At 38.3% G+C, this 24,839-nt stretch overlaps 1 protein-coding gene across 1 annotated transcript; it reads left to right on the top strand.

Annotated features, from left to right (window-relative positions):
• The first annotated feature begins 1,062 nt into the window (after positions 1–1,062).
• LOC140229835 (kielin/chordin-like protein) lies at positions 1,063–24,521 on the top strand. The gene is made up of 17 exons (XM_072310062.1): positions 1,063–1,153; positions 1,916–2,007; positions 3,194–3,373; positions 4,096–4,275; positions 5,020–5,113; positions 5,884–6,066; positions 7,240–7,337; positions 8,096–8,284; positions 10,102–10,216; positions 10,752–10,888; positions 12,027–12,078; positions 13,239–13,360; positions 17,229–17,403; positions 17,863–18,010; positions 19,301–19,469; positions 20,423–20,603; positions 21,604–24,521. The coding sequence occupies exons 1-17, from the start codon at positions 1,096–1,098 to the stop codon at positions 21,792–21,794; spliced, it is 2,364 nt and encodes a 787-aa protein (XP_072166163.1). The 5' UTR covers positions 1,063–1,095; the 3' UTR covers positions 21,795–24,521.
• Positions 24,522–24,839: the final 318 nt, after the last annotated feature.

The raw sequence follows: 24,839 nt of genomic DNA, 5'->3' as shown, positions 1-24,839 counted from the left end.
ACATGCATCCAATTTTGCTTTGGTAATATATGACCAACTTGTAAAGTACATATTCCTGAATATGATTTTTACAATTTTGATTCAGATTTATCATTATAATGACTTACTGTTAATTGATGCAGTGATTTTCATCATCATGGATACATGAATAATCATACGTGAACTGAATTTAAATGAGCCAAAGATTATGACATAACCAAAGTGCTAAGCGCTGTAACACAAAGATTGCACATATATACAATTTACGCCACAGTTTTTCACAGATTTTGTGTATTTCTGTTATCATCTTAACCCTTCTACTCCCACAGACTGCTACTTCCTTGGGCAGATCATCCCAGACGGAGAATACTTTAACCCTGCCCTGGACTCCTGCAAGACCTGCTTCTGTGACGTGAGTTGCTGACAGTTGACCCCACTTCAAAATGTTGCTGAGGTCACTTACTTTTTATTAGAAGAGAATCACACGCAACATTTATAGAAACATCTCTAATTGTCTTTGCAAGCTCATATGAGTCAGATGATGAATAAGTGTGATACGGAATGTATTTCTGTTGTCATTGTTCCCGTTATTGTGATAATGATGATGATGATGGTAATGGAAAGGATATTACCATGTCAAGTTCTTATTGACGAATGAAATAATATATCTCATACAAGTGAATTGTGGTGATATGCCTGTTCAGTTCAACTTTTAGTGACTTGTTCCAGTCTCCAAGGTTGTTCTCTAAATATTGAACCACCTAAAATGTTTAAGCACAAAGATAATCCATTTATATTAGGGTTTGTTTGATTACTTGCTTGTTTGTTTGTTTGTTTTCAGCACCATGCCTGACTCCAAATGATCACCTATTAATAGGGAGATACATGTATAAAGATTGGCCAGAACAATGTTCCTGTAATATCTTACAAAATTTTTCGCATGTTTCTATATACCCATATATATTTGCATATATTTGCATATGTTTGCATTTATTTGTATACATTTGCGTATGTGTAACTGTGTTTGCCTATGTTTGGTTGTTTTTTTCATCACATAATTTTGTGTAACCTTTGCAGAAAGGGTCAGTGACGTGTGCTGAGAGGGAACAGTGTCCGATGCTGAACTGCCCAGTGACCACCACAGTGGCTGGAGAGTGCTGCCCATCATGTGCAGGTGAGTCTATAAACTTACAATGGTCACTATCACCTCTCTAAATTGGCAACAATCAAAATAGGATGAAACTTACCAATAATTGTCATGTGAAGAGTTTTATCGCAATACAAGTTCCCCCATCCTGTTAAGTTGAGATATTTTGTGATTAGAGCTGTTAAAAAAAAACAAAGAAAATAATAAAGAATTATGGGATATTTTTAATCATAACTTCTAGAATATTCCTTGTTATGTTACAAGTTAGGTATTACTGGAAAGGTTTAATTTTTTGCTATCTGGTGATGGACTTACTTTGAAATGTTTGAATATGGCACTTAGCTCATTTTGCAACAAAACTCTTCATATAATGATGACATTTTGGACACAGTTGCAATAAGATGATGAAGATAGTGATGCTGCTGCTGATAGTGGTAATTAGGATTAATTTGAAGGTATATAATAGATGATAATTAATGATGATGATGATGGTGATGATGATGACAAGAAATTATTTACATGTAGATACAAATGTACAATGATAATGATGATGAGGAAACATGGTTTTAATGATGATGATGATGGTGGTGATGATGAAGATGATGGTGGTGATGATGAAGATGATGGTGGTGATGATGACGATGATGATGATGATGATGATGATGACGATGATGATGATGATGTTGTTGTTGATGTTGATGTTTATAAGGGTTTTTGATATCTGGCATTACTCACTGGCTTGACAAACATGTTTATGGCAACTTTTGTAAAACTTTCTTTTCCTTTCAGATGCATTCTGCCGAGCTCCAGACGGAACGGAGTACAGGAGTGGAGAGTCTTGGATTTCATCCAGGGATCGATGCCAGGAGTGCACCTGTCTGGTAAGTTCAATTCAGTTCTATTCAATTCAAACTTTATTTCATTTTTCGAAAAGAACATAAACATTTCACTTTCATTGGTAACAGAGAATAAGGTTACATAATCAAAACAAAGTAAAATTCAAAAGAGAACATAATTGTGGAACCTTGGGGTAACAAATAATGTTGTAATGAAAATTGACTGAAGTGATATAGACGATATAACATTACACAAAATATCGAAAAATGGAGGGACCCACTAAAAAGGCAATGCTTGTAGAATGTGGGCCCCTCAGGTACAGAATGTCAATAGAAAATGAACTGATGCAAAAAGGGGAAAAAAGATCGGGAATAAAGTCAGATTAAAAAAAAGGTCTGGAAGCCCAATAAGAAGACAGAGGAGCTGACAGACACACATACACAGGCGAATGAACATTAAACGAGACTGAGACGACAAAACTTATGAAAGGGGACTTCAATACAAGAAGTTGTACTCACGGCTTCATTGTCTCATGCATTGATGTGAAAAAATATGATTCAATGCCATGGATGTATAGATGATAAAACTTCCTATATATGTCTCATGGAGTCTGCTGATGTTCTTTTTGGTCTATTACACTGACACAGAAAGTGTGCATCTTTCTTAACTCATTGAAGATGGGCTGATTTTGTTACAACAGGCATTTCCCAGAGACACTTGCTCGAGTATACTTGGGACTTGTCCTCAACAGGTTTAATAATTGACAAATATGAGTGTTAGTAATGAGATAGATATTATTGGCATGAGAAATTTTGCAAGTACAGGGCTGGCGGAGCGTTTTCAAAATCGGGGGGGGGGGGGGGCCCACTTCTGGGTTTCATGAGCTAACAAGCAAAAAAAAAAAAAAAAAAAAAAGGTCCTCAGCTCATCTCTCCCCTTCCTTCCAGGTTAGCCCCCACAGCCCCCACGGTTCCGCCTGCGATGAAGTAATGATAATGATGATAGAAGTGTCTTTAGTGTAGAAATCTGAAAATTTTAATTGAATGCATGCATTGAAATTTCACAAGTACCAGAATGAGAAAAAGAAAAGGATTACAAACTGGAGAGATGTATGAAATATTATGAAGTGCATTAGTGATTACTACTCAGGATGCATGAACATGTACGATGCTGTGTAGAGTTGGTATAAATGGTGGTTAAGGCATATGAAATGTTATCCTCTGTTGCTAGGATACCATCATCAACTGCGTTCGGCTGCCCTGCCTGGATGGCTCAAACTGCACCCACGGCCTCCAGGCAGAGGGCGCGTGCTGTCCAGACTGCAGTGTTTGTGAGTACAACGGAAACCTCTACCGCAACGGCACCAAGTTTAATCCAGGCAACGATGTCTGCTACACCTGTGAATGTCGGGTAAGTCGTTTCCCACTTTCTTCATATCATCAGCTGAGAATGAGAAGGACGTTAATTTGCCTCATACATTATGGGTTTAGTGGCAACTTAAGGCTCTTATCATTCTCACCCGATTATATATTTTCCTCTCCTTTGGACTGTGGAGATGTTATGCCAAAATGTGATAATATGACGGAAGCTCAAGTCTTGGGATGTATAGAAAGCCTATGGCAAACCTTAGCAAGTGAATGCTGGAAGTCCCCGTACTCAAAAGGTTAAATATGAATACAGTTGAACCACTCGTATCCGGACAAGTCGGAACCGGGGCTCACCCGGATAAGGGATTTGTCCGGATACGGGAGACTCAATGCTTTATACATGTACATATACATACACATGTACTGATGTAGACCATTGTAGTACCACATGTAGTAATGTGTATACTGCAAACTTTTCATTGTTACACTCAGTAACAGACCCCAAAATAGAGGTGTATGTTAATATTGGAAGTAATATGTAATTCATGTGTGTTTGTGTAGGAGTTCTCAAGAAGTTGGGAATCCCCCTTTCCTCCCGTAATTATTAAAAAAAAAAAAAAAAAAAATCACGGCGAGATTGCGTCCGTATAATAGAGAGATCCGGATAAAGGGAGGCCGGATAAGAGAGGTTCAACTGTAAAATGTTTAAATGATATGATAATGATTAAATGTAAATTTAGATTGATTGTGGATCTTGTTTCCCAGGATGGTAATGTGGTGTGTGAAGATGAGGTCTGTCCACCAATCTACTGCAGCGAGACTGTCCAACCATTCAACAAGTGCTGCCCACAGTGCGCCGTCTGCACCGCACCGGACGGCTCCATCTACAGCCATGGTCAGACGTGGCAGGACGGAGATGACCCCTGCACTACCTGCCGCTGTGTGGTGAGTCCAACCTAGGGTCAGGGGTCAAGGGTCATGCAAATGGCACCTAATGTTTCATTCAACTTTTGTGGTTTATATGAGTTGTAACTGATGTTAAGGTTGGTTGTTTTGTATTAAATTTTTTGGTTTCCTGTCTCAAGCAGACTTGTTACACTGCTGGTCAGACAAGATAAACCAGATGAGAGATTATGTGATCAGAAAGAATAGAAAGAATAGATATACTGTACATATCTTTAAATTTTCTCTGTTTATGCTACTTTCAATATTTTGTAAATGCTGCACCATAAGGAACAATTTTCCATGCAATCCTGAAATTAAAAATTTATTCTAATTCAATGATGCCAGTGTACAATTTTCACACAGATGGCTTGCATTACAGTTTAAAGTTTTGCCTGATCTTTGTAATCCACTACTGTGTAGTAAATTAAGATATCAAATGACTTTTTGAGTTGTACAAGTTCCCCACATTGTCACTAGTTTGTTGTCTGACTTCTGTGGCAGATCCAGGCTGGAGTACACTGGGTGCCCCCCCCCCTTATTTTTTTTTTGTCAAAACAAAGGAAATAAAAAGAAAAAAGTGGGGGGGCATGTGTCCCCCTTTAATTTTGTAAAAACGCCCCCTCTTTATGGAATTGCTGGATTCACCCCTGGATTTTTTTCACACTGCTTCAAACCAGCTTTGGGCTTTGTTTGGATTTTATGGTGAAATTTCTTGCTCAACTTTTCCCCTTCTTTTCCCCATAGAACACAAGGATAGAGTGCACTACACCAGTCTGTCCAATCACCGACTGTGAGGACCCACAGTTTGAGCCTGATGAATGCTGTGCATCCTGTCTAGGTACACACCCATTATGGGATGATTCATTCATTCAGATCTAATTGAATTTAGTTCAATATTGCTGAATTATAATCATTTAAACTCCACTTCGATGGACTCATTATCATTTTATTCATTGTTACTTGTATCACGTCAGTTCAGTTCAACCTCTTTAAAGTTTACTCACTTCATAAACCCAGTTTGACTCACTAAATCCATTTACTCACTTCATTCAGTGAAGTTCCATTTGAAATATTTAAGTCAGATTAGCTCAAGTTTATTCCATTATGCATTAATTCAATTTGACTTTATTTGATTTTAATTCAAATCAGTTTTGTTCATTGTGTATCACATGGATTGTAAGATCAGCAGTTACAGGCATAGACTATTTTTGATATATTGCTCTATATTTAATAAACATGCTATAGTATTCATTTATGTATTTCCATGGAGTATATTTTGTCTTTACTATGCTCTTTGTTGTTTATTCTACACACAAGAAAAATAGGAAATTATATCGTAGTACATGTAACTTCCAAACTATTTTGAACAATCTTAAGGATAAGATATAGCATGTATTTCTGAGTTTCAGTGTTATTTTCTTAATTCAGAGTAAAAATTCATGACCAAGTACTTTGTCCATTCAATGTCTATCATGCATCCAGCCTTGATTTGTTTAATGTTTTTAAAAATGATTTGTTATTGACATGATATACAGGAGCCCCTTCCTAAAAAAGGAAACACACAAGATCATTAAAAAGTTTATGACATTATGGTATTCTGCCTAACAGGCTGCATGTTCAACAACGTAAACTATGCCAACGGTCAGGTGTTCAGCCCACCAACCCATGACTGCATGGAGTGTGTGTGCCAGGGCAACCGGCTGAACTGCCAACCAATCACTTGCCCCATACCGGATTGCCCCGCTGAGTCCGTCGTCTATAGCGACGGGGCTTGTTGCCCAGTGTGTGTAGGTGGGTACTCTGCTCAACTTTATTTCATGGAATCTATGTACAAATCTTTGTACAATGGTGGGCATGTTTAGAATGATTGGTGTAATGGCTTATACAATTGTATGGTGGTGCTCTTTTTTTTTCTCATGTGTATATAGAGTGTGCATGTGTGTGTGTGTGTGTGTCTTGAGATGTAAATGTCTTTAAAATCAACCTCCATATGAATTTAACACCTATTGTTCCCTTTAAGTTTGAAGATACAATTCTTCTCTTGTTTTGTAGAGCAACTTGCATTTCAAGCTTTGTCAAAGGTTTCGTCTTTTTCTTTGTCTGGCTTATTACTATGCAAATACAGTAGTATACTTACATTACCGTATCTTCTCTTTTCATAAAAGCAAAAAAAAAAACATAAATTTCTACTTTAAGCGATATAGAATATGATGCTCATACACAAACCAGTTGAATTGAATCCAAGTAATTTTTTGTTGTTGTGTATTTTTATTTTCCAGGTTTTTTTTTAATATGTTGTAGTTTGTGTGACTCTGTTTTTTCTCTTCAGACTTCGTTTTTATACCCCCGCCAAACAAAGTTTGAAGGGGGTATATAGGAATCAGCGGACGGTCGGGCGGACGGTCGGGCGGACGGTCGGGCGGGCGGTCGGGCGGTCGGGCGGTCGGTCCGTTGCAAATCTTGCGTCGCGAACTACTTCCTCAGTTTTCAACCGATTCCCATAAAACTTGGCACAGATGTGTGCCTTGGGTTGTAGATGTGCAAGACGTATTTTTTGACAGTACCCAAAAGTACGTTGCCATGGTAACGGCATATTAATGGCAGAAGATCAAGGAAAGATCTTGCGGATTTAACTACTTCCTCAGTTTTTTGACCAAAGCTTATGAAATGTTGTTTTGACCAAAGCTTATGAAATGTTGTTTGGCGGGGGTATAACCAGTCGCTGTAGCGACATTTCTAGTTATGGTCTGTTTTGTGCCGGTATGTTTTGCTCGGTTCCATTCCAGTCCATTTGGATCATCTGGAGGGTTCTGGGGGACAATTTAAATTGTAGTTTGTTTGGTTTGTTTGTTTTTTTAACAACCTCATAAATACCTTGACAAAAAACATCCATGTTGCTTATGTTCACAAACAGTATTTTCATATTCCCATCAGTGATGCTCTTTTTTTCTTGCCATCTCACAGACTATAAAGATGAGCGTACAATGTGTCAGATAAACGATGTGGTCATACAGAGCGGTTCTCAGTACTCGCCTGACGAATGTTCATCTTGTCTGTGTATGGTAAGCCATCTGTGAACATGTTGTGTCGAGTAACAATGGAGAATCCCTTTGTGCATTACAATATCTGCACAGTTTAATCAAAATGCCACAAATATCCTTTTTTTACTTTACACTTCTTTTCCATGTTTGCTTTGTGCTGGGATTTGTTCAGTTTTATTTTCAGTCAGCTGTTATTGATTTTGTGCTTCAGTCATCCAATGTTTTCCTTTTAATTTCTGCATCTGAACTTTTGTCTTTGTATTTTCTTGTCTTTACTTCCATTTACTGCCTTGAATGTCAATAGTCTGATGTTATTATTCTACATGTTGCAACTGATTGACAAATTGCCCTTCATCAATGTAAATAACAGTTGTGTACATTGTATCCATGTTGATGGAGGGCAGTTTAATTGTCAATCAAATTCAACAAAAACAACTTATATGCAAGAATTCATTAAATATGCTTGCCTTAAATCATATAAGCATATTCCTAGAGTCCATTACATATGAATTCTAGGAATATGTTTACATGATTTAAGGCGATCTAATGAATCATGTGGTATGAAACCACTGTTGTTGTTGTTTTAAAGTAAAGAAGATAGAACAAAATGGGACGATATTAAACAATTTGCCCCAGACAATACTAGCATAAAATTAGCATATAGGCCTAATAGAGCTCAAGGAAATCAAACATTATTATTAGATATACAAACTACTGATATATGTGTGTGATTGTTGATATTTCAATGTCTAAACAAATCTTCTTTGTTTGTTTCCCAGGCTGGTGAGCTGCTTTGCTCCGCCCAGGAGTGTCTGGACGTAGGCTGTCCCCAGATCCGCCAAGTGAGGGAGCCAGGATCCTGCTGCCCCGTCTGTAAGCTGGACGCCTGCGTCTTCGACGGCAGACTGGTCCTCAACGGGGAAAATTTTGTGCCCCTCGGTGACGTTTGCACCAACTGTTCCTGTACGGTGAGTGCGGGGCTGAAACTCAGAAGCACAGTACCGGTACTGTATAAGTTGTTATTTTTGTGAGGGTTGGATTTTTGTGAATTTTGTGAATCACATGTCGGACCGCGAATTTAATAACACCAGAAAATATTGCTATGCGGTAGGTTAATAGTGCACTTACGATAGCCTCGGTGTCAATTCACGAAAACAACATCTCGCAAGAATGTCAGCGACCCCCCCATTCGCGAAAATATCTGTGCGTGGAAATAACAGATTATACCGTACACAGTATGGAGAACAGGCCATTACAATATAAAACATTCTCGTTTGTCAAGAGGGCTTTGGGATAAGGATCTCATACTCATTAATAAGTGCTCACTTATATTATGGTACTCGTCCATCTCTTGAGTTTTAGTTGTCCAGGGCTACCAGGCAAGAAGGGCTGGAAGCAATTTGTTGGGCAAGAAAACAATAAAGAAAGCTGATGTATTGGATGGCAAGGCACAGGCCAGAATTTTAAAAAAAAAAAGAGGAGAATCTAATCTATGGCTTATGTCAATATTATTTGGATAGTGCTCTGCGTGTGCAAATTCAAAATCCAATGATAAACACACACTCACACACACACATACACACACACACACACATGTGTGCCTTTTTGTGGCATCTTGTGAATTTTGGCCAGAAATTGTGGATACTTGCTCAAAGATTCCTAAAATAACCTACTCAGTTTAGTTTGCATTAGTTTGATGATAGACAATACAACACACATCTCAGGTAGATATGAAACTACACCAGGACTCATCATTCATGAATTACGTGGGATTCAAACATGTTTCGTTTTTTTCTCTCACCATCACAATGCACTTTTATCAAGAGTTTATCAAATTTGAGTACTCTTTGCTCTTTCTATTATGACTGCAAACATTCTGATTGTTGTTTATATGATGATGATGAGGATGATGAAGAGGAGGATGAGGATGATGAGGATGATGAGGATGACGATGATGAAGGTGGTGGTGGTGATGGTGATGATGAAGATGATGACGATAATGATTCACAGTATTTGTATGGCCCATATCTGTTTGAAAAAAAAAAAAAACAATTCAAGGACACAGACTCGTCTAAGAGAGTGAGTACATAGTAATTGAATATCCAACCAAAATGTGACTTTTGAGTGAAACTTTAAAGTGCTCTCAAGATTATCAACTTCATGGAGAAATGATGGAAATGAGTTCCATATGAGAGGAGCAATTGAAAAAAATACCTGGTCTCCGTATCCTTTGAGATGTGTAATGGGCAACTGGAGAGTAATGCCAGATGAACAAAGGCCAGGGAGATATGAACTCAATCTCCCCTGTCATATTAAATCATTGATGCAGGACAGACATAAATGTTGTTTTTCTTTCACTAGTCTTAAATATTTGTTGGCATGAGGAATGGGTTTTTAGAACTCGTGTCACTGAAATTGATACTCCCGGGTCGAGCACCGCCATCATGTAAATATCTTCCCTTCTCTTTTCTCCACTCTCAGAATGCCAACGTGGTGATGATGATGCTGATGATGATAATGATGGTGATGATGATGAAGGTGTTGATGGCTATAGTGGTGGTGATGATGGTGAAAGCTGTGATGATGGTGGTGGTAGTGATGATGATGATGATGGTGATGGTGGGGATGATGATGGTGGTGGTGGGGATGATGATGGTAGTGGTGGTGATGAGATTGTGGGCATGAGGCATGGGTTTTCAGAAGTCTTGTTGCTGAAATTGATACTCCCCGATCCAGCACCACCATAAAGTGGATATTTTCCCTTCTATCTTCTCTGCTCTCTCAGAATGCCAATGTGGTGTGCTACTCAGTGGACTGCCCCAGTCTACCTTGTCCAGAGGACCAGCAGGTCAGACGGGAAGGGGAGTGTTGTAGCACCTGTCTGGGACTCCAGGAAGGAAGTGAGAAGAATATCAAGTTTGATTTCAGTCCAGATTTAGATGCTATAGTAGTTTGTTGCTTCATATGTTTCTATGTTAACCCTTTCTGTTCCAGGGACTTTGAAAAGTATGTACATCAGTACAGGATTTTTTGTGCAAATCACCTTTTAAAGCACACAAAGAGTTAAGCCACAAAGAGCTTACCATGTTTTGTCCTTCTTTTCCTGTTTCTCCAGGATTTGAAAAAATTATCTGCCGTTTGACATTAACACTTTATCTGCCCAGGCATAGGGAAAAATCACTGTCGGACCAGTAACTTTTTCAGGAATGGACCAGTAAAAAATAGAAAAACTAGGTACCTACTCTTCCAAAAGACAGGTTGGACCGGTAGAAGAAATGGGTTAGTGTGCGGTCCTGATTTAGGTTCTCATGCTTATCTATTTACGTACAGTGTAGTCTCATTAATGTGAAGTATTTTATTTTCTTTGTTTTTTCTCTTACTAGTACTTTGTTTATGCCTTCTCTCTCCCTCATTTTGTGGTCTCTTCTGATGCAGATGAAGTTTCTTGCACTTTCCGAGGTGAGGTGATCCCAGAGGGAGGCTCCTTCCTCCTTGGATGCCAGGAGTGTGTTTGTAGGAACGGTGTCTCTCGCTGCTCAGACATTGAGTGCCCGGCGCTCAACTGCATAGGGGTAAGACACGCCCACCTCCACGCCCCTCCCTCTTGGCTCCATTCTCCCTATTCTCTCTAATCTTGTGTTAACTGTGTATTTAAACACATGTTATTCTATTCAAATTCAAAACATTCTTCTGTCAAGATGTTTTCATTGCAACTGACTGACAAATTTCCCTACATTGACATACATATTAAAAGCACTGAATTGATCAGTGTTTCAGTAGTAGCCATGATAAAAGAAATCATGGGCATACATACTCGAGCAGGATTCCAATCTACGACCTCCTGATCTCCGGCCAGGCGTCATCTCCACCAGACCACCGCGCTTCTTCTCATGGCTACTACTAAAACACTGATCAATTTAGTGCTTATTTACGTTGATGTAGGGCAGTTTGTCAGTCAGTTGTACTGTTATTCTATATTGGCAGATATTCATACAAATAGAGATTTATGAGGAAGCATTTGAGTGCAGATCATTTTCTGTCCTGTGAGTCAGGATTTTGAAGACACAAATATCATCTAGCTCAGAGAAGCAAATCTCAAATTTTATACAATTGGAAATTCTGTGGGTGTACGTCAGCAATACTCTCTAAACAGGGCCGGCGCAGCCGTGGGGGCCGTGGGGGCTCAGGCCCCCACACTTTTTGTGCACCATACAAAGGAATACATAAGGTGTCATCACTTTGGGCCCCCACACTTTTTTCAACCTGGAAGTACGTAAGTGGCAGTAAAATAGAAATAGATAGAGATCTATTGATCTATTGAAAACACTGCGCCGGCCCTGATCTAAAACCTACCTGAAAAGTTCAAATCATGGTATACTGTTAACTCCGCATTGTATGTGAATAGCGGGATACCCGGTAATAATCCTAACAAAGTACATTACTTGTGTCTTTTGGGATTTTTTTCACATTGAATAACGTTTTGTAAAATATCTGATGACTTAGAACGTTCTAAGACTCACTGAGGGTACCGGTATATTTATGTACCAAAATTTATTAACATCACTTTTATTCAAAAGGTTTTTATGTGAGGTGACTTCTTTGACTGACAGAGTATACCAACAGCCTTTCTGTTTTACCAGAACCATTGTTCAAACTCACATTGTCAATGATGGTGCCTGAAAGAGAGACTATTTTTCCTTTTCTGTACAGGGGGAAATCCCCCAGCTGTCCCCCGATGGATGCTGTGAGGAATGTGTGCCCAGTAAGTATGACAGCGATGTATATTCTCTTTCTAGACTTGATAGCCTATACCATGATTAGGTATTGAATGAATTCAATACTTGTTACCTTGAACTGAATTGAATTTACTAAGTCTCTTCCCGAAAAAGTCCAATAATCAAGATATCCTTATACATGCATAAAGAAACATAAAAGAACACATGACCATTATTGCACACAATTATAATATGCCATGTTTAATCTTTTTTGTTTGTTTGCATTTAATCTACTTCTCAAGTCAAAGTCACTTCAATAAAATTACATTGTTGTAAAAATTTGAACAAAACAAATATATTACAAAGGATCAAAAGAAAAGTGCAATCTCATGTAGTAACACATGAGAGTGAGTGAGTTTATTTTTATAAAAGATTCTTGTTAATACTGTCAACGTCTAGAATATTGGAATCTTTTGAGTTTTATATGATTGCATGTTTCCAGATTTCAATCTGGTACACTGTCCATAGAGTTAGTGCACATAACAGATGCAGCATGTTATGAAGGTATTGAAAGGGGCTTGAATGGTCCAGTAAACAGCAACAGATAGGCAGAGAGTGAGCAGGTTTATATTTTGCATTGAATGTGTACATTATTGATACTTTATTTGCCAACACTGCATGTATATCTCTCCGCCTGTAGACCTCAACTGTAATTGATAATAATAATAATAATAATAATAATAATATATTATGATGTATATTTTTTTTCATTATCATTATTGTGTCATTCATTTTCATGTGCATGTTTGTGTAAGGATTTTTGTATTTCATAACCTACAATGTACTTCTTCTACTGCGCCTTGAGCACGTTAACTATGTGGAACTGGCTCATTATTAAGTACCCTGTATTATTATCATTATTATTATAATACAATACATTTATAAGGCACTTGATACAGATGTTTCTAAGCGCACAGTTTACCGGAAAATTAATATTTAGTCTAAAATAATATAAAAATACAAATACAAAAATACAAAAAGAAATAGACATTGTATCTATGTGCTCCTGAAAAGCAATGCGACATATGATCAGGGCATGTTGTCCTTTGTGGGTTAAGCATGTAGTGTCAACCTGATTTTCAGAAAGAGAAGATTGATTTTCCTTTGAGCTTGCACTGATGCCTCAATCTTTTTGTATCGTTTCCAGGGATGGGATCTTGCATCGTGTTTGGAGACCCACACTACCGGACGTTTGATAACCGATTCCATGACTTCCAGGGCACCTGTACGTACACTCTGTCCAAGGACTGCACCACCAACCAGTTTGAGGTGAGCTAACAAACTCAACGTAAATAATGGTGCATTAACCACACTTTTTTCCCGCTGAAACGGGTTAAAATTCAGGGTGCAGTTCATACATTATAACGGCCAATACCTGCTGAATGTCTGCATACAGTATGCAGACAATGTTCACTCATGTGCACAATCTACCATTCTCAGCTTACTTGTAGTTGGTTAGAATAGTTCAATGTTCAACTCAAGAGACATCGGAAACATTTTAGTCATTCAAAATTCAATGGCGCATCGCGGAATTGACGTTAGCAATACCGCTTGGAACATCCATGGTTATCATGCAATATCTGTCTATGTAGAGCCTAACGGAGAAACATCGCAGGGCCTACTGGTGGCATTGATGGTCTTTTGTTCTCCCTGCCATAACTAGAGCCTGGATATAATCTCTTATATCAACTGTATATTGCTTATGCATCACCACCAGGTACTCATCTCTTTGCTAAAACGTTTTTGGGTTCCGCGCTCTTCGGTGGGCTGTAAAACGTCATTCTCAATAGCAGGAAGCATTGTGCTCGAGCCTTTAACAGCAGTTGTGTGATTCTGTCTTGGTAATTTCCCATGTCACACACTTCAGTATGAATTGCAGAAACATTAACCGACAATGCGTCCATTTTAGCCATGGTTCTTTCTGTGACTTTTGTGAATGCTTAAGGGCTTGTTGTATATACCTTCAGTCCCAGGCACTGTGATGCTGCATGACGAACAATGGTCAGCTTGCCACGTATCTGCAGTTTAGAGGGAATTCTTTACCCGGTTCAGTCCATTGGTCGTGCATGCATGTATGAGGCTTCAAGGTATCAGAGGTGCCGGATACAGGGGCCTTTTGACTGTGTTCTGCAGCGGTTGTTAAGAGATTGGAACTCAAAAGCTGGTTCCTGGACTTGTTACGACAAAGATATGGTTGTCTCAATGGCTGTAGACATGTTTGCTCATAGTAGGTAACGGGAAGGAGCAAAATAGACGGGTCAAATCCAGAAAGAGAGGAAAATTTAGCCAGTCCCAACATAGTACCTTCCAGACAGCTCCATGTATGCAAACTTGGGCCCCATGATGAGTTTGTTTTGTGAAGAAACTGGTTCTGTTTTTGTCCTCACTTAGGTCTGTAGTGGAAATAATCAAAAGTGTGATTTAGCGATACTTGTTTGAAGCAATTTTTGGAATGGATGCACAAATTGTAAGATACGGATATAATTTCCAATGTTAATAATAGGCAAATAAGAAGGAGAATAGGCGTGGTGATATAAATACGAGTAGCCATGGATGAGAGGTGATATTTTATGTTCTTCTTATTCACTTCAAGAGGATTATAAAACAGTTTTGTCCCCCATTAAATTGGAAAGATGGGCCACAGCATGGCCCAAAAGAAGTTTGTTGTCAGTGGTTTTCCAGGTTTCGATTTAGCATTAAAATGAGTGGTGGCGCAGTCCCAAGACCTGACACCCAGGCCGCGCTGCGACTTGGCTGCATGCAAGCCATGAAGGAAGCTAAGAACTTGCATTTAATTCGTTTGAAACAAAAAAGCTAAATCAATGATGTATTGTTGTTGTTTTGCTTTTGAGGGGAAGGCCAGATATACAATGAATTTTATGAACGATACCTTGAAGAAAAATAAAACATGTGAACAGCTATAATGAAACAAGGCTTTACAGTATCGGATTTTTGATGATTTTCTAGTGGAGGTACTGTAATTCTCTATGGCACATTTCCTTTCAGAAGTATACCATTTTTATTTTCCAAGATTTATAGATTTAAGCGTAAGCATTTGTTGAAATAAAAACACATGTTTCATGAAAGTAATTTGGGTCAACACTGCACTTACAATATATAATATATATTAAAGAGAGTTACCTTTTGTTATTTTTTTGATATGGAGTTATCCAGTCACACAAAAACATACACATTGAGACAAATAGGCCCAAATAATTGTATAGACATACAGTTCCCTCCCTCCCAACATATATGCACAGATGCTTTGCTAAGAGGCTTTATAAAGAGCTGATACAAACCTTGATGGGCATTTCCAGGTTTTCACGCTCATCTTCTGGCGTGATTGTCAGGAATTCCAAGGGCCGTTCCTCTGCAGTGTCAGGCCCGTGTCCCATCACTATTATATAATCTCCTGCATTACTACACCAGCAGCATAGAGCACAAATCACCATAGCAACCACAGCCACCACCCAGTCAAAAACAGTCTCTCCCGTCATTGCCTTGTCCCTTTGCGACGCAGGTGATGACGATGAAAGAGGTTGAAAATGAAGAGTTTGAAGGTGTGAAAAATGCTGCTAACTGACTGCACAGAGACCCAAATTGCTATCTGAGGAGAGAACTGCCCCTGTCCAACAGATCAGAGTGAAATGACTTTTCTGTTCTTTATCAGGCTTTAATAGTGACCTATATAAGTGGCTCATGAATTTAAATATTTCAGGAACCAGTTGACAACAGTCGATGAACTCTTGAAAACAATGTAAAATGCAAAACATGTAATTGACTATCTGTTGTCTGATTCTCTGTAGTTTCCTGGGGGGATTTTCACATCACACATGTTGTCATATTGTAACAATTTTATATGTTATAATTTGCTATTACCACATGGTCATTTTAAGATGTGTATAACAGTTTAATATTCAATGTTCTGTCTGTGTAAGGTAAACAGCTCACTGAGCATCTCCTAAAGATCTTTGTTTTTCTCCCAGTCTGAATTTTCTTATATGGTCTCTTGTATGTTGCAGGGGCGGATCCAGAAATTCCGTAAAGGGGAGGCGCCTTTACAAAATTAAAAGAGGGCACAGTCCCCCCATTTTTTCTTTTTATTTCTTTTGTTTTAACAAAAATAAAGAGGGGTGCGCGCCCAGTGCACCCCCCTCTGGATCAGCCACTGTATTGTTCTTTGCTTCTCGTCTAGTCTCTCTAATGTCTCTCTATGTTTGTTTTTATTTCCTGTCTAGCCACTCTCTCTCCTCCTCTCCTATGCTGTTTCTTGCCGAGTCTGCTGCATTTAATTTAGGCCTACCGTTCAGATTTTTCAAACAATGCCACCATTGTTCATTCCCTTTCACAACCCTGTTAAGACCATAGATTTCAAGTCAGCAGTTCCAAAATAGTGATGAATTTCACAGCTTTGGAGGGTTGTCAGGCAACATTTGCACTGAATAATGAGAGTTACATTGAACCACCTTTTTTTTGCTCTTTTTTTAACCCTGTAGCCCGTGAGAATGAGTCCCGAGTATACTACAATTTGTATGAGCAGGTGTCTATGGGAAATTAGTGTTGTAGCAAAATCAGTCCCTGTTCAATGGGTCAATAGGCAAATGTGTCATAGTTCATTTATTCTCACAATGAATATAGTTGTTTTGTTCAATTTCTTTGCATTCTATGAAGAATTGAGTTGAAACTGATTCACAATTTGTCCTTCATTGACAAATAAAATTTACACTCATGTTTCAGTGTTTTGAGTAATAGCCATGATGAAAAAAAAAATCATGGGATTTAAACCCAAGACCTTGATTGCTAATATTGTCAGTCAGTTGCAGTGAAATCAACTTGACAGAAGAGTCATTATTTCAAAGAATTGAATAAGTGATATGTTAGGGTGCAGTGTATTTCATAAAAGAAGACTGAGTGAGCCATCAGCATCCCTTTCTTTTCTTGTAAGGCAAATCTATCATATTGACATTTTGTTTAAAAAAAAACTATAAGACAAGTAGTCAGTACATACACTTTGCTCCAATGCAATACGAGATTATAATTCATTATTACAGTGGTCTAACTTGTATTCGATCAAGAACTAGTACCACTTGTGGTACCTGCATGTCCACCTAAAATCTGTATTGCCCTTGTTCCACAGATCATCGTCCAAAACAACGGTAAGGAGACATACGCTGTGTCCTGGACTGAACTGGTGTCTTTCCGGGTCCATAACGTCACCATCGACCTCTTGCCAAACTTCGCTGTGCGGCTGAACCGCGAGGAGGTCGTTCTCCCGTACCTCAACGAACCAGAATTCAGCATCCAGAAATTGGGTGAGTGGAATGGCTGAAACTATATACCGGTGCCAACTTTTCTCTCTTTTTTTTCTAAGTTTAGCAAAAAAGGCTGCTGAAAAGTGCTTTCAATCCAATAGTTGCTCTACTTTAAACAAGACACTTGACACTTGATTTTTGGCTTTATTGGTCAATATCAAGTCTGTAATTGATAGCAAAAGAATTACTTTGTATAAGGCCATTGTACACTCATGGTGTGTTTGAGTAGAGATTACTGCTCTAAGCTTTATATTGATGCCCATTTGATGACATATATATAAACATTTTTAGTGGTGTACATATTTCTATTTGTCTCTCATTGTTTCGTACTTGCACTATTTTTGAGAAAGGATTCAATATCAAGAACAAAATAATACAACAAGAAATATATATGACTATTCTGAGGTTAGTCATGTGGTGTCTGTGATGAGGACATGTGCTGTTTGCTGTGCTATACAGGTCTGATGGTAGTGGTCCACACCAACATTGGAATCTCGCTGTCTTGGGATGGACAGCACTTTGCCGAAGTGAGAGCAGACGGGATCTGGGAGGGTCACCTCTGTGGACTCTGTGGAGATTACAACGGCAACCCAGATGATGACTTCAGGTATGCTGAGATACCACCGTTTCCCTGGCAACAGGAGGGGTATCATCCATATGCTATCAATTTTTGCTGGTAGATTTGCTACCTCAGTTGAGGAGGACTGAGATGAGCTTACCCAAAGTCTTCTGAGAAACAAAGAAGTTGGTTTTATAGATACAACCTCACACTCAGACAAAAATAATCTGTATTTTCACCCATTTGTTTGTTTGTTTGCTTTTTATCCTGGAACAGCGTCATCTTTACCTTCAGAAGTTGTCATAAAAAATTCTCTACTAATCAACAGTTTGCTATTTACAGTACATGTATTATCATTTCATGTCATGTTGAACTTAATTCTCATTTTCATTGCCATAATAACCACCATCATTATCATCATCACCATCATTACCGTCATCATCATTACCATCATCATCTTTATCATCATCATTATCTTCATCATCATCATTGTTGTCATTAATATTGCTGTGAGCAAACATATTCTCATTTTGCCCAACTTTGACAATCCCTCACTGCCTCCAACACCCACTTGTTGGAAGTGATTTCTTCTTTAATAATGGTCTGCCTCTAACAATTAGCTGAAGACTTGCAGACTGAATTAGTTTTCAGTGGAGAGGAAATAGTGCTAACAAGCTTTCTCAGCATGTAATGGACTGCTTGCCCCATCAACTTTTCTGGATTGTTGGAGCTGCAGAGTCCAGATGCATAATTCTGTCTGCCTTTTTAACCTGAGGCTCTCATATTCCTTCCCCCATCTGTGAGCCAGTCTTGTCATGATCAACATGTCTGTTGTTCAGGTGCGAGTTTCTTCAATTTGTCTCCCTCTGCAAATGAAATTTGTTGGGATCGCAACTGCTGATCTGTAAATTAACAAACATGTCGGAAAAAAGGAACCAGTGGGACTCGAACCTGTCATCTACTGCTTTCCGGGCAGCGACACTACCACCAGGCTGTCCCTGGTTGCCGGCAGTGACACGATGAACATGGAACAAATACCCAAGCTCCGAGATTCTGACATTGTTATGTTAAGTAGTCCAAGGCGAACAAGGCATATATGAAAGAAAAATATTATTCAGAGGGTTGAAGGCTCAGGTTTGAGTTTCTTCAATTTGTCTCCCTCTGCAAATGAACTTTGTTAAGATTGCAACTGCTGATCTATAAATTAACAAACATGTCATTATGATCTTTCAAAATTTCATTTGTACAGGGAGACATGTTGAAGAAACTCACACCTTAACCTTCACCCCTTTGAATAATATCTTGTTTTCATGTCTGTTGTTTCTACCATTCTTTTAGAGCCTCCAATGGCACCCTGTGTGGGACGGCCTCTGAGTTTGGAAACACCTTCCTCGTCGGCGACTACGCCGAGTGTTCATGCCAGGAGAGCGTGGAGCAAACTCCGTGTATGAGGGAGGAGAATGCTGATCTAGAATTTATCGCTAGAGAAGAATGCAGCATCTTAAAGGTATGATGTGCATGAACATACAATATATGCCATATATCAAGTGTGTTTAATTTTTCTGTAAATCGGGGCTTCCCAACAATTTTGGAGTGGTTAAATTCGGGATTGTGGAGTACAGAAATAAATTGTGAAATACTGTATACTTGCATGTCACATTCATGTTAGGATAAGAGTTGATATTTTCACGTTGATAACTTCAGGAATAGCACTCAACTTGCAAAATTCGTGGAAATAAAATCCTCACAAAATACATGCTGTATACAGTAGTGGGATCACTACATGGTATAGTGAAGAGGGCTCTGTGCAAATTCTTAAACAGAAGGTCTCAGCTTGGATTCAAAGTGTGCCAATGCATTATCAGATTTTAGATATTTGTGGACAAGATGTTTATACACAATGTGCTTCTTGACCCAGATGTATAGATGGGAACCTGACAGTGCTGGGGTAATACACTTGTAATAATGGCAGGGTCCTCTAGCTGCAGAACGGTGTTATTAAACACTGCTACCCTGGACAAATAAGACCATGGTGTTATTACTGCATTGTGTTTCAATCCTTTGCATGTATTCATGCACATGACCATACTTATCACCTGCACTGTCTGCAATTTGTAGGTTTCAAAACTGGGAATTCAGAGTGAGGAAATGACATGCAAAAATGATTTATCTGTAGGGCCCTATAGGAATAAGAACATGGTAAATATTTGCTTGGTCTTTGGATAATGTGAGTCAAAATGATACCAGACAGCCTACAAGTTGTAGCATGAGCATCTACAATGTAATTTGATATTAGCTAGTTGTACACATATGAAAGTGACAGTTTTGCTTGTGAATGAACTGCTTATAGTACAGTTGAGGTTAATCTATCTTTTTGTCTTTTGAGCTCCATTATCACTCTTCTTCAGAGATTGGAGATGATGAAATCTGAGCTTTCATTTTTTTTTTGTTTCTTTGCAGCAAGAGCCATTCGTAGCTGCCCATACTGTAGTCCCAGTAATGCCCTTCTTTGATGCCTGTATGTACGACCTGTGCGCGTGTCCGTCCCAAGAGCGATGCTTGTGCGACGTCCTGACGGCATACTCACACGAGGCGCGCAAGAAAGGCGTGATCATTGACTGGCAAAGAGATAACTATTGCTGTAAGTAGAACATCTTCTCTGCTCTTAGTTTTACCAGACACAACCCTGAGAGTATACTTCATACTTCATACTGTCTCTCAGTTGTATTCAACTCAGTATGCCTTCTTACCGGTATATTGAATGAAGTCTTTGCCCAAACAGAGAAATAATTTTTGTTTACTTCAGTAGATTCTTGTAGGCTGAGTTTGGTTTATGTGCTCATCCAATGCCAGAGAACTAATGAGTTTTCTTTCTTCATGAAACGTCCCCAGTTACCTTTCTGGCAATAGACATTGGTATAGTAATACCATTTTGGAAAAACAATTTTAGATACTGCAAACTAAAAAATTAAGAGTTTGTTCGCAAAAACCGATAAGTCCATTTTTGAAGATTCTGAAGTATGGTCTCTGTCATAAAGTACAAAATGATACCTTTCAAATGATATATTGGACACTACATATAAAGGTACATTTTTGAAGTTACGGTCAAAAGAAGCAAAAATTTTCTTATTATTCTCTTTATTTTTCTTGACCTTTAATCACAAATATCTCCATTCGGCAAATATGGACTTATCAGTTTTTGTGAACAAACTCTTCAAATGATAAGTGACAGTTGGTGTGTGTATATAAGTGTGTGGTGTATATAAACATTGCCAAGAAAAACAAAGCATAGATGGATTTCTTTTTCTGCAATCTCCACTACTTTTTGGAGTTAAATGGGTTTGGTTGTACTATAAAATGAAAGTGTGAGTGACTTATGCAATGTACAGAAAATTACTCTATTCTTCATTTTTATGATTTGCTGCTTCGTAAAATGTAGGCCAATTAAGGAAATGAGGTGATCATGCATTTTCAAAATGAAGTTTATTGTTTTTGTGGGGTTTTTTTTCATTGTGTGTCATATAGATTTTGAGGGCAAGGAAAGTATGTAATATTAGCTAAGAAGTATGTTTGTCTGTGTATAATGTAGGACCAGCATGCCATAATGTATTTGTTGTTCATTTCCTTCTTTGTACCTGCAGCCATTTCGTGCCCAGAGGGCGCTGTTTACAGCGAATGCTCCCCAGCCTGTATTCAGACCTGCTCCTCGCTAAACACGATAGACGGCGCGGAATGCTCGCTAAGCGACGACTGTTTGCCGGGCTGCAAGTGCCCCGCTGGAATGGTACTACATGAATTCAGATGTATAGCCCTTGAAGACTGCCCCCTATAGGCCACAATGGGACATCTTTCTTTCCTCTCACAGAGATATTCCACCAGGACATTGCAATGACATGAAAAGGTCGAAGTGGTGGAATTATGGCACTCACTAGAGATGCAGTCTTGTGGTGTGTAGTGTGCCCACAGAGTTACAAGAAGTCCCTTGGAATAAGGTGAATGTCTTACGCACATGTACAAGGCTGACGACTTAATTTATGAATTATTATGTAAACCTCCTTGAATTGTATGCCAGGATGATCACTATGCAGTGAAAACTTGTTGAATTACTTTTTTTTCTGGAATAACGAGGATTCCAGGGAAAAACTTTCTAGTTTATTTACAAATTCTGATTTTATTGAGATTTATTCTGTTGTTATCAGACTAGTGTAAAGGTACATCATGGCCTTAGAACCAGCCGTTGCTCAGGGCAATAAAAGAATGAGAATTTTGATATCAATTAGTGGCCAAGAATGCAATACCTACTTTGCCCAGACATAAGAATTTATGTCATATTCCATAGGCACTATTCTTTATAAGTTTGCATGCATTTTAGAACTAACAAATCTGAATGATGTGGGATGTACCTTTCCTATTAAGTCAGATGTGATATTAGTAGGTTTTCTCTTATCCACAGAGAACATTCTCCTTTGTACACAAGTGTACTTTTTAAGATGTGCGTATGATGTACTCAAAAAGTTGACAAATTCCAGATTGCGTTATGGTTTGTTTGGGTTTGTTTTTTTTCAATCTTTCTGCTACCAACTTTTATAGCCAATGGAAAAAAAGTGAAGAAGCTGATTAAGCTAATTTTTAGGGAACAAATTGATCATTATTTTGTGTTGTTCAACAAGTCTGTTTCATTCTCGAATGTACACCTGCACAATCCTTCTTTGATGCTTCCCCCTTTCTGTACCAGGGACTTTGGACATCGTGTATAATGCTATGGGGTTTTCTGTATCTTTCAGCACTCACAGCACACATAGGGTTGAGCCAGGCCAGTCTGTATGGGTGTGTCTGGTTTGATATTTGCATATTGTAGTAAATCTGGTGGCAGAGAATTTAAAATTGTCATTTTTGCATCATATTTGATTCACTTTGGTAAATGATGCTAGAAATGTAGGGTTCACACACCTCAGTGTTAAATACGAAGCTGTATGTCCAAGGAATATATTCATGATTAAAGAAATGGTGCTACCTCTTATAATATCTACAAACCTCTTTGGTAGATTTTCTTCTTTGAAGCGGCAGACAGGCGTAGGCAGAGAGGCCGTCATGAGCAGAATAACTTTGTGACATATTAGCACGAGAGTGTAGTGATGTTGATCAAACTTAGCTAATAAGATATGAAAAGCAATGTTGCACAACACATAATGTCTTTACTTTGCATACTGACTTTGATATATGACATAGTTTTAAGTGGAGGAATAGTGGATTGTCGCTATGTGACTGCACAAAAAAAGAAAGAATACAAGCTTTAGATAGACAAACATATGTAATCAGTCTTGCCATTGTAATTATAATTCACTGCCTTGCCCAATTCAGCAACAAAAAAGTTTTGTCAATTTTGCAACACAAGCAATTCTACTTACATGTATAACTGAACAGTGTTTGCGACAGTATAGCCCGTTGCTTGCCATTATATGAAATTAAGTCACCAAATCTCTTTATAGAGATTGAAATGTACCGAGACCCAGGGCCAAGACATTTTGCAAGTTTTATCTGTTCAATGTCCTCTTCATGTATTTATTAAGAGCAAGTGTATATGACTAAATTTTTGTTATCATTCTTACAAATATTTCTGTGCATTCATGTCTTGGTGCTAAAGTGGAGGATAGAGATACAGGTGATTCTGTAGTTATGTTTTGTTTTTTCTTCATACAGTAGTCTTACATGGAATAGAAAGTAGTCTTGGGATATTTTATTATGAACAAGAATGAGTGGGTAGAAAATATATATATTAAGATAATTTCAGTAGAAGTGTTGATGTGCAACAATGAATTAAGTTAACATAAACTTCAACACTGCCTACTTTTAAAATGTTCCAGAAAATGTTTCCTGCCAGTTTTTGTTTGGTCAATGAAATTTTTAAACCTTTGGTTGTCAAGTTTGTTGGGCTTTGATTATTTTCTTTTAACTTTACCCCAAAATCATGTTATGTTTGTTATGTATCTGCTCCTTAAAATCTTTGTTCAATAACTGAAATCCCTTCTTGTCAATATTTTTATTTATTTTTGTAGCATTTGATTTCCACTGAAATTTTCCCTCCGTTCCTTTCAATGTCTGTCAAAGTGAACTTGCTGTTTGCTGAAATTGGAGGGTTTATATATATTTTATGAGCATATTTATATCAAAGTGTCTGGCAATTTCGGTATAATGCTGCAATGGTGGCAACTCGTACCTTCATTGTAGCGTGGAACGACATTGGTGCTACACAAAAGGTGCTCCACTCATGTTTCTGTGCTTTTAATTGGATATGCCAAATGGTGCTGAACCATCTTTTGAGGCATAAAACAGTATTTGAGGAATATATGTGTAATGTGACTGGCAAGAAAGATGATTATGATGTTATGTACAGACCTGTGTATTGTATTATATATATAGTATTTTTTGTTGTTTCTTTCTCACTCTTCGTTTTAATATGTCTGTGTCTCAACGAAGACACATTTTATGATGTAATGTCTACAAGAATTATGTAATGAAATCATGTGAAAATAAAGTGATTATTTTGTCATTTTGAGAGAAGAAAGATTTTACGTGACTCTTGTGATGTGAATACTGTATTTCCACCTGAGTAGTTGAATATGTGGTCAGAGTATGGGAATATTTCTCAAAGGATGAAATCATCTGAGTATTTTCATGCCATGTCTAACTTTCTGTATTTTTGTTTTGAGCTACATTGAGATGGATGTGCCAATGAATCTTATGAGGTGAGGTGAGGTGAGGTTAGACTGGCAAAAGACCGAGAAGTTTATGATCGCAGAGTCTTCGCGATCTTTTGTTGTGCGGTCACACTGGCGAAAGATCAGGAGGTTTGGTGAGGGGAGGTTTGGTGAGGGTG

Source organism: Diadema setosum, chromosome 6 (assembly GCF_964275005.1).
Source record: "Diadema setosum chromosome 6, eeDiaSeto1, whole genome shotgun sequence".
Taxonomy (NCBI): domain Eukaryota; kingdom Metazoa; phylum Echinodermata; class Echinoidea; order Diadematoida; family Diadematidae; genus Diadema; species Diadema setosum.
Note: the sequence above shows the minus strand (reverse complement) of the source record. Positions and strands in the feature narration are given on the sequence as shown.

Excerpts from the sequence above, each read along its gene's own strand:
- LOC140229835 (XM_072310062.1), top strand. The coding sequence starts at position 1,096 with ATGCTGAACTGCCCAGTGACCACCACAGTGGCTGGAGAGTGCTGCCCA. Across the intron at positions 10,217-10,751 it reads TCTGGGACTCCAGGAAGGAA|ATGAAGTTTCTTGCACTTTC; the intron begins GTGAGAAGAATA and ends CTTCTGATGCAG. Across the intron at positions 19,470-20,422 it reads AAGAATGCAGCATCTTAAAG|CAAGAGCCATTCGTAGCTGC; the intron begins GTATGATGTGCA and ends GTTTCTTTGCAG.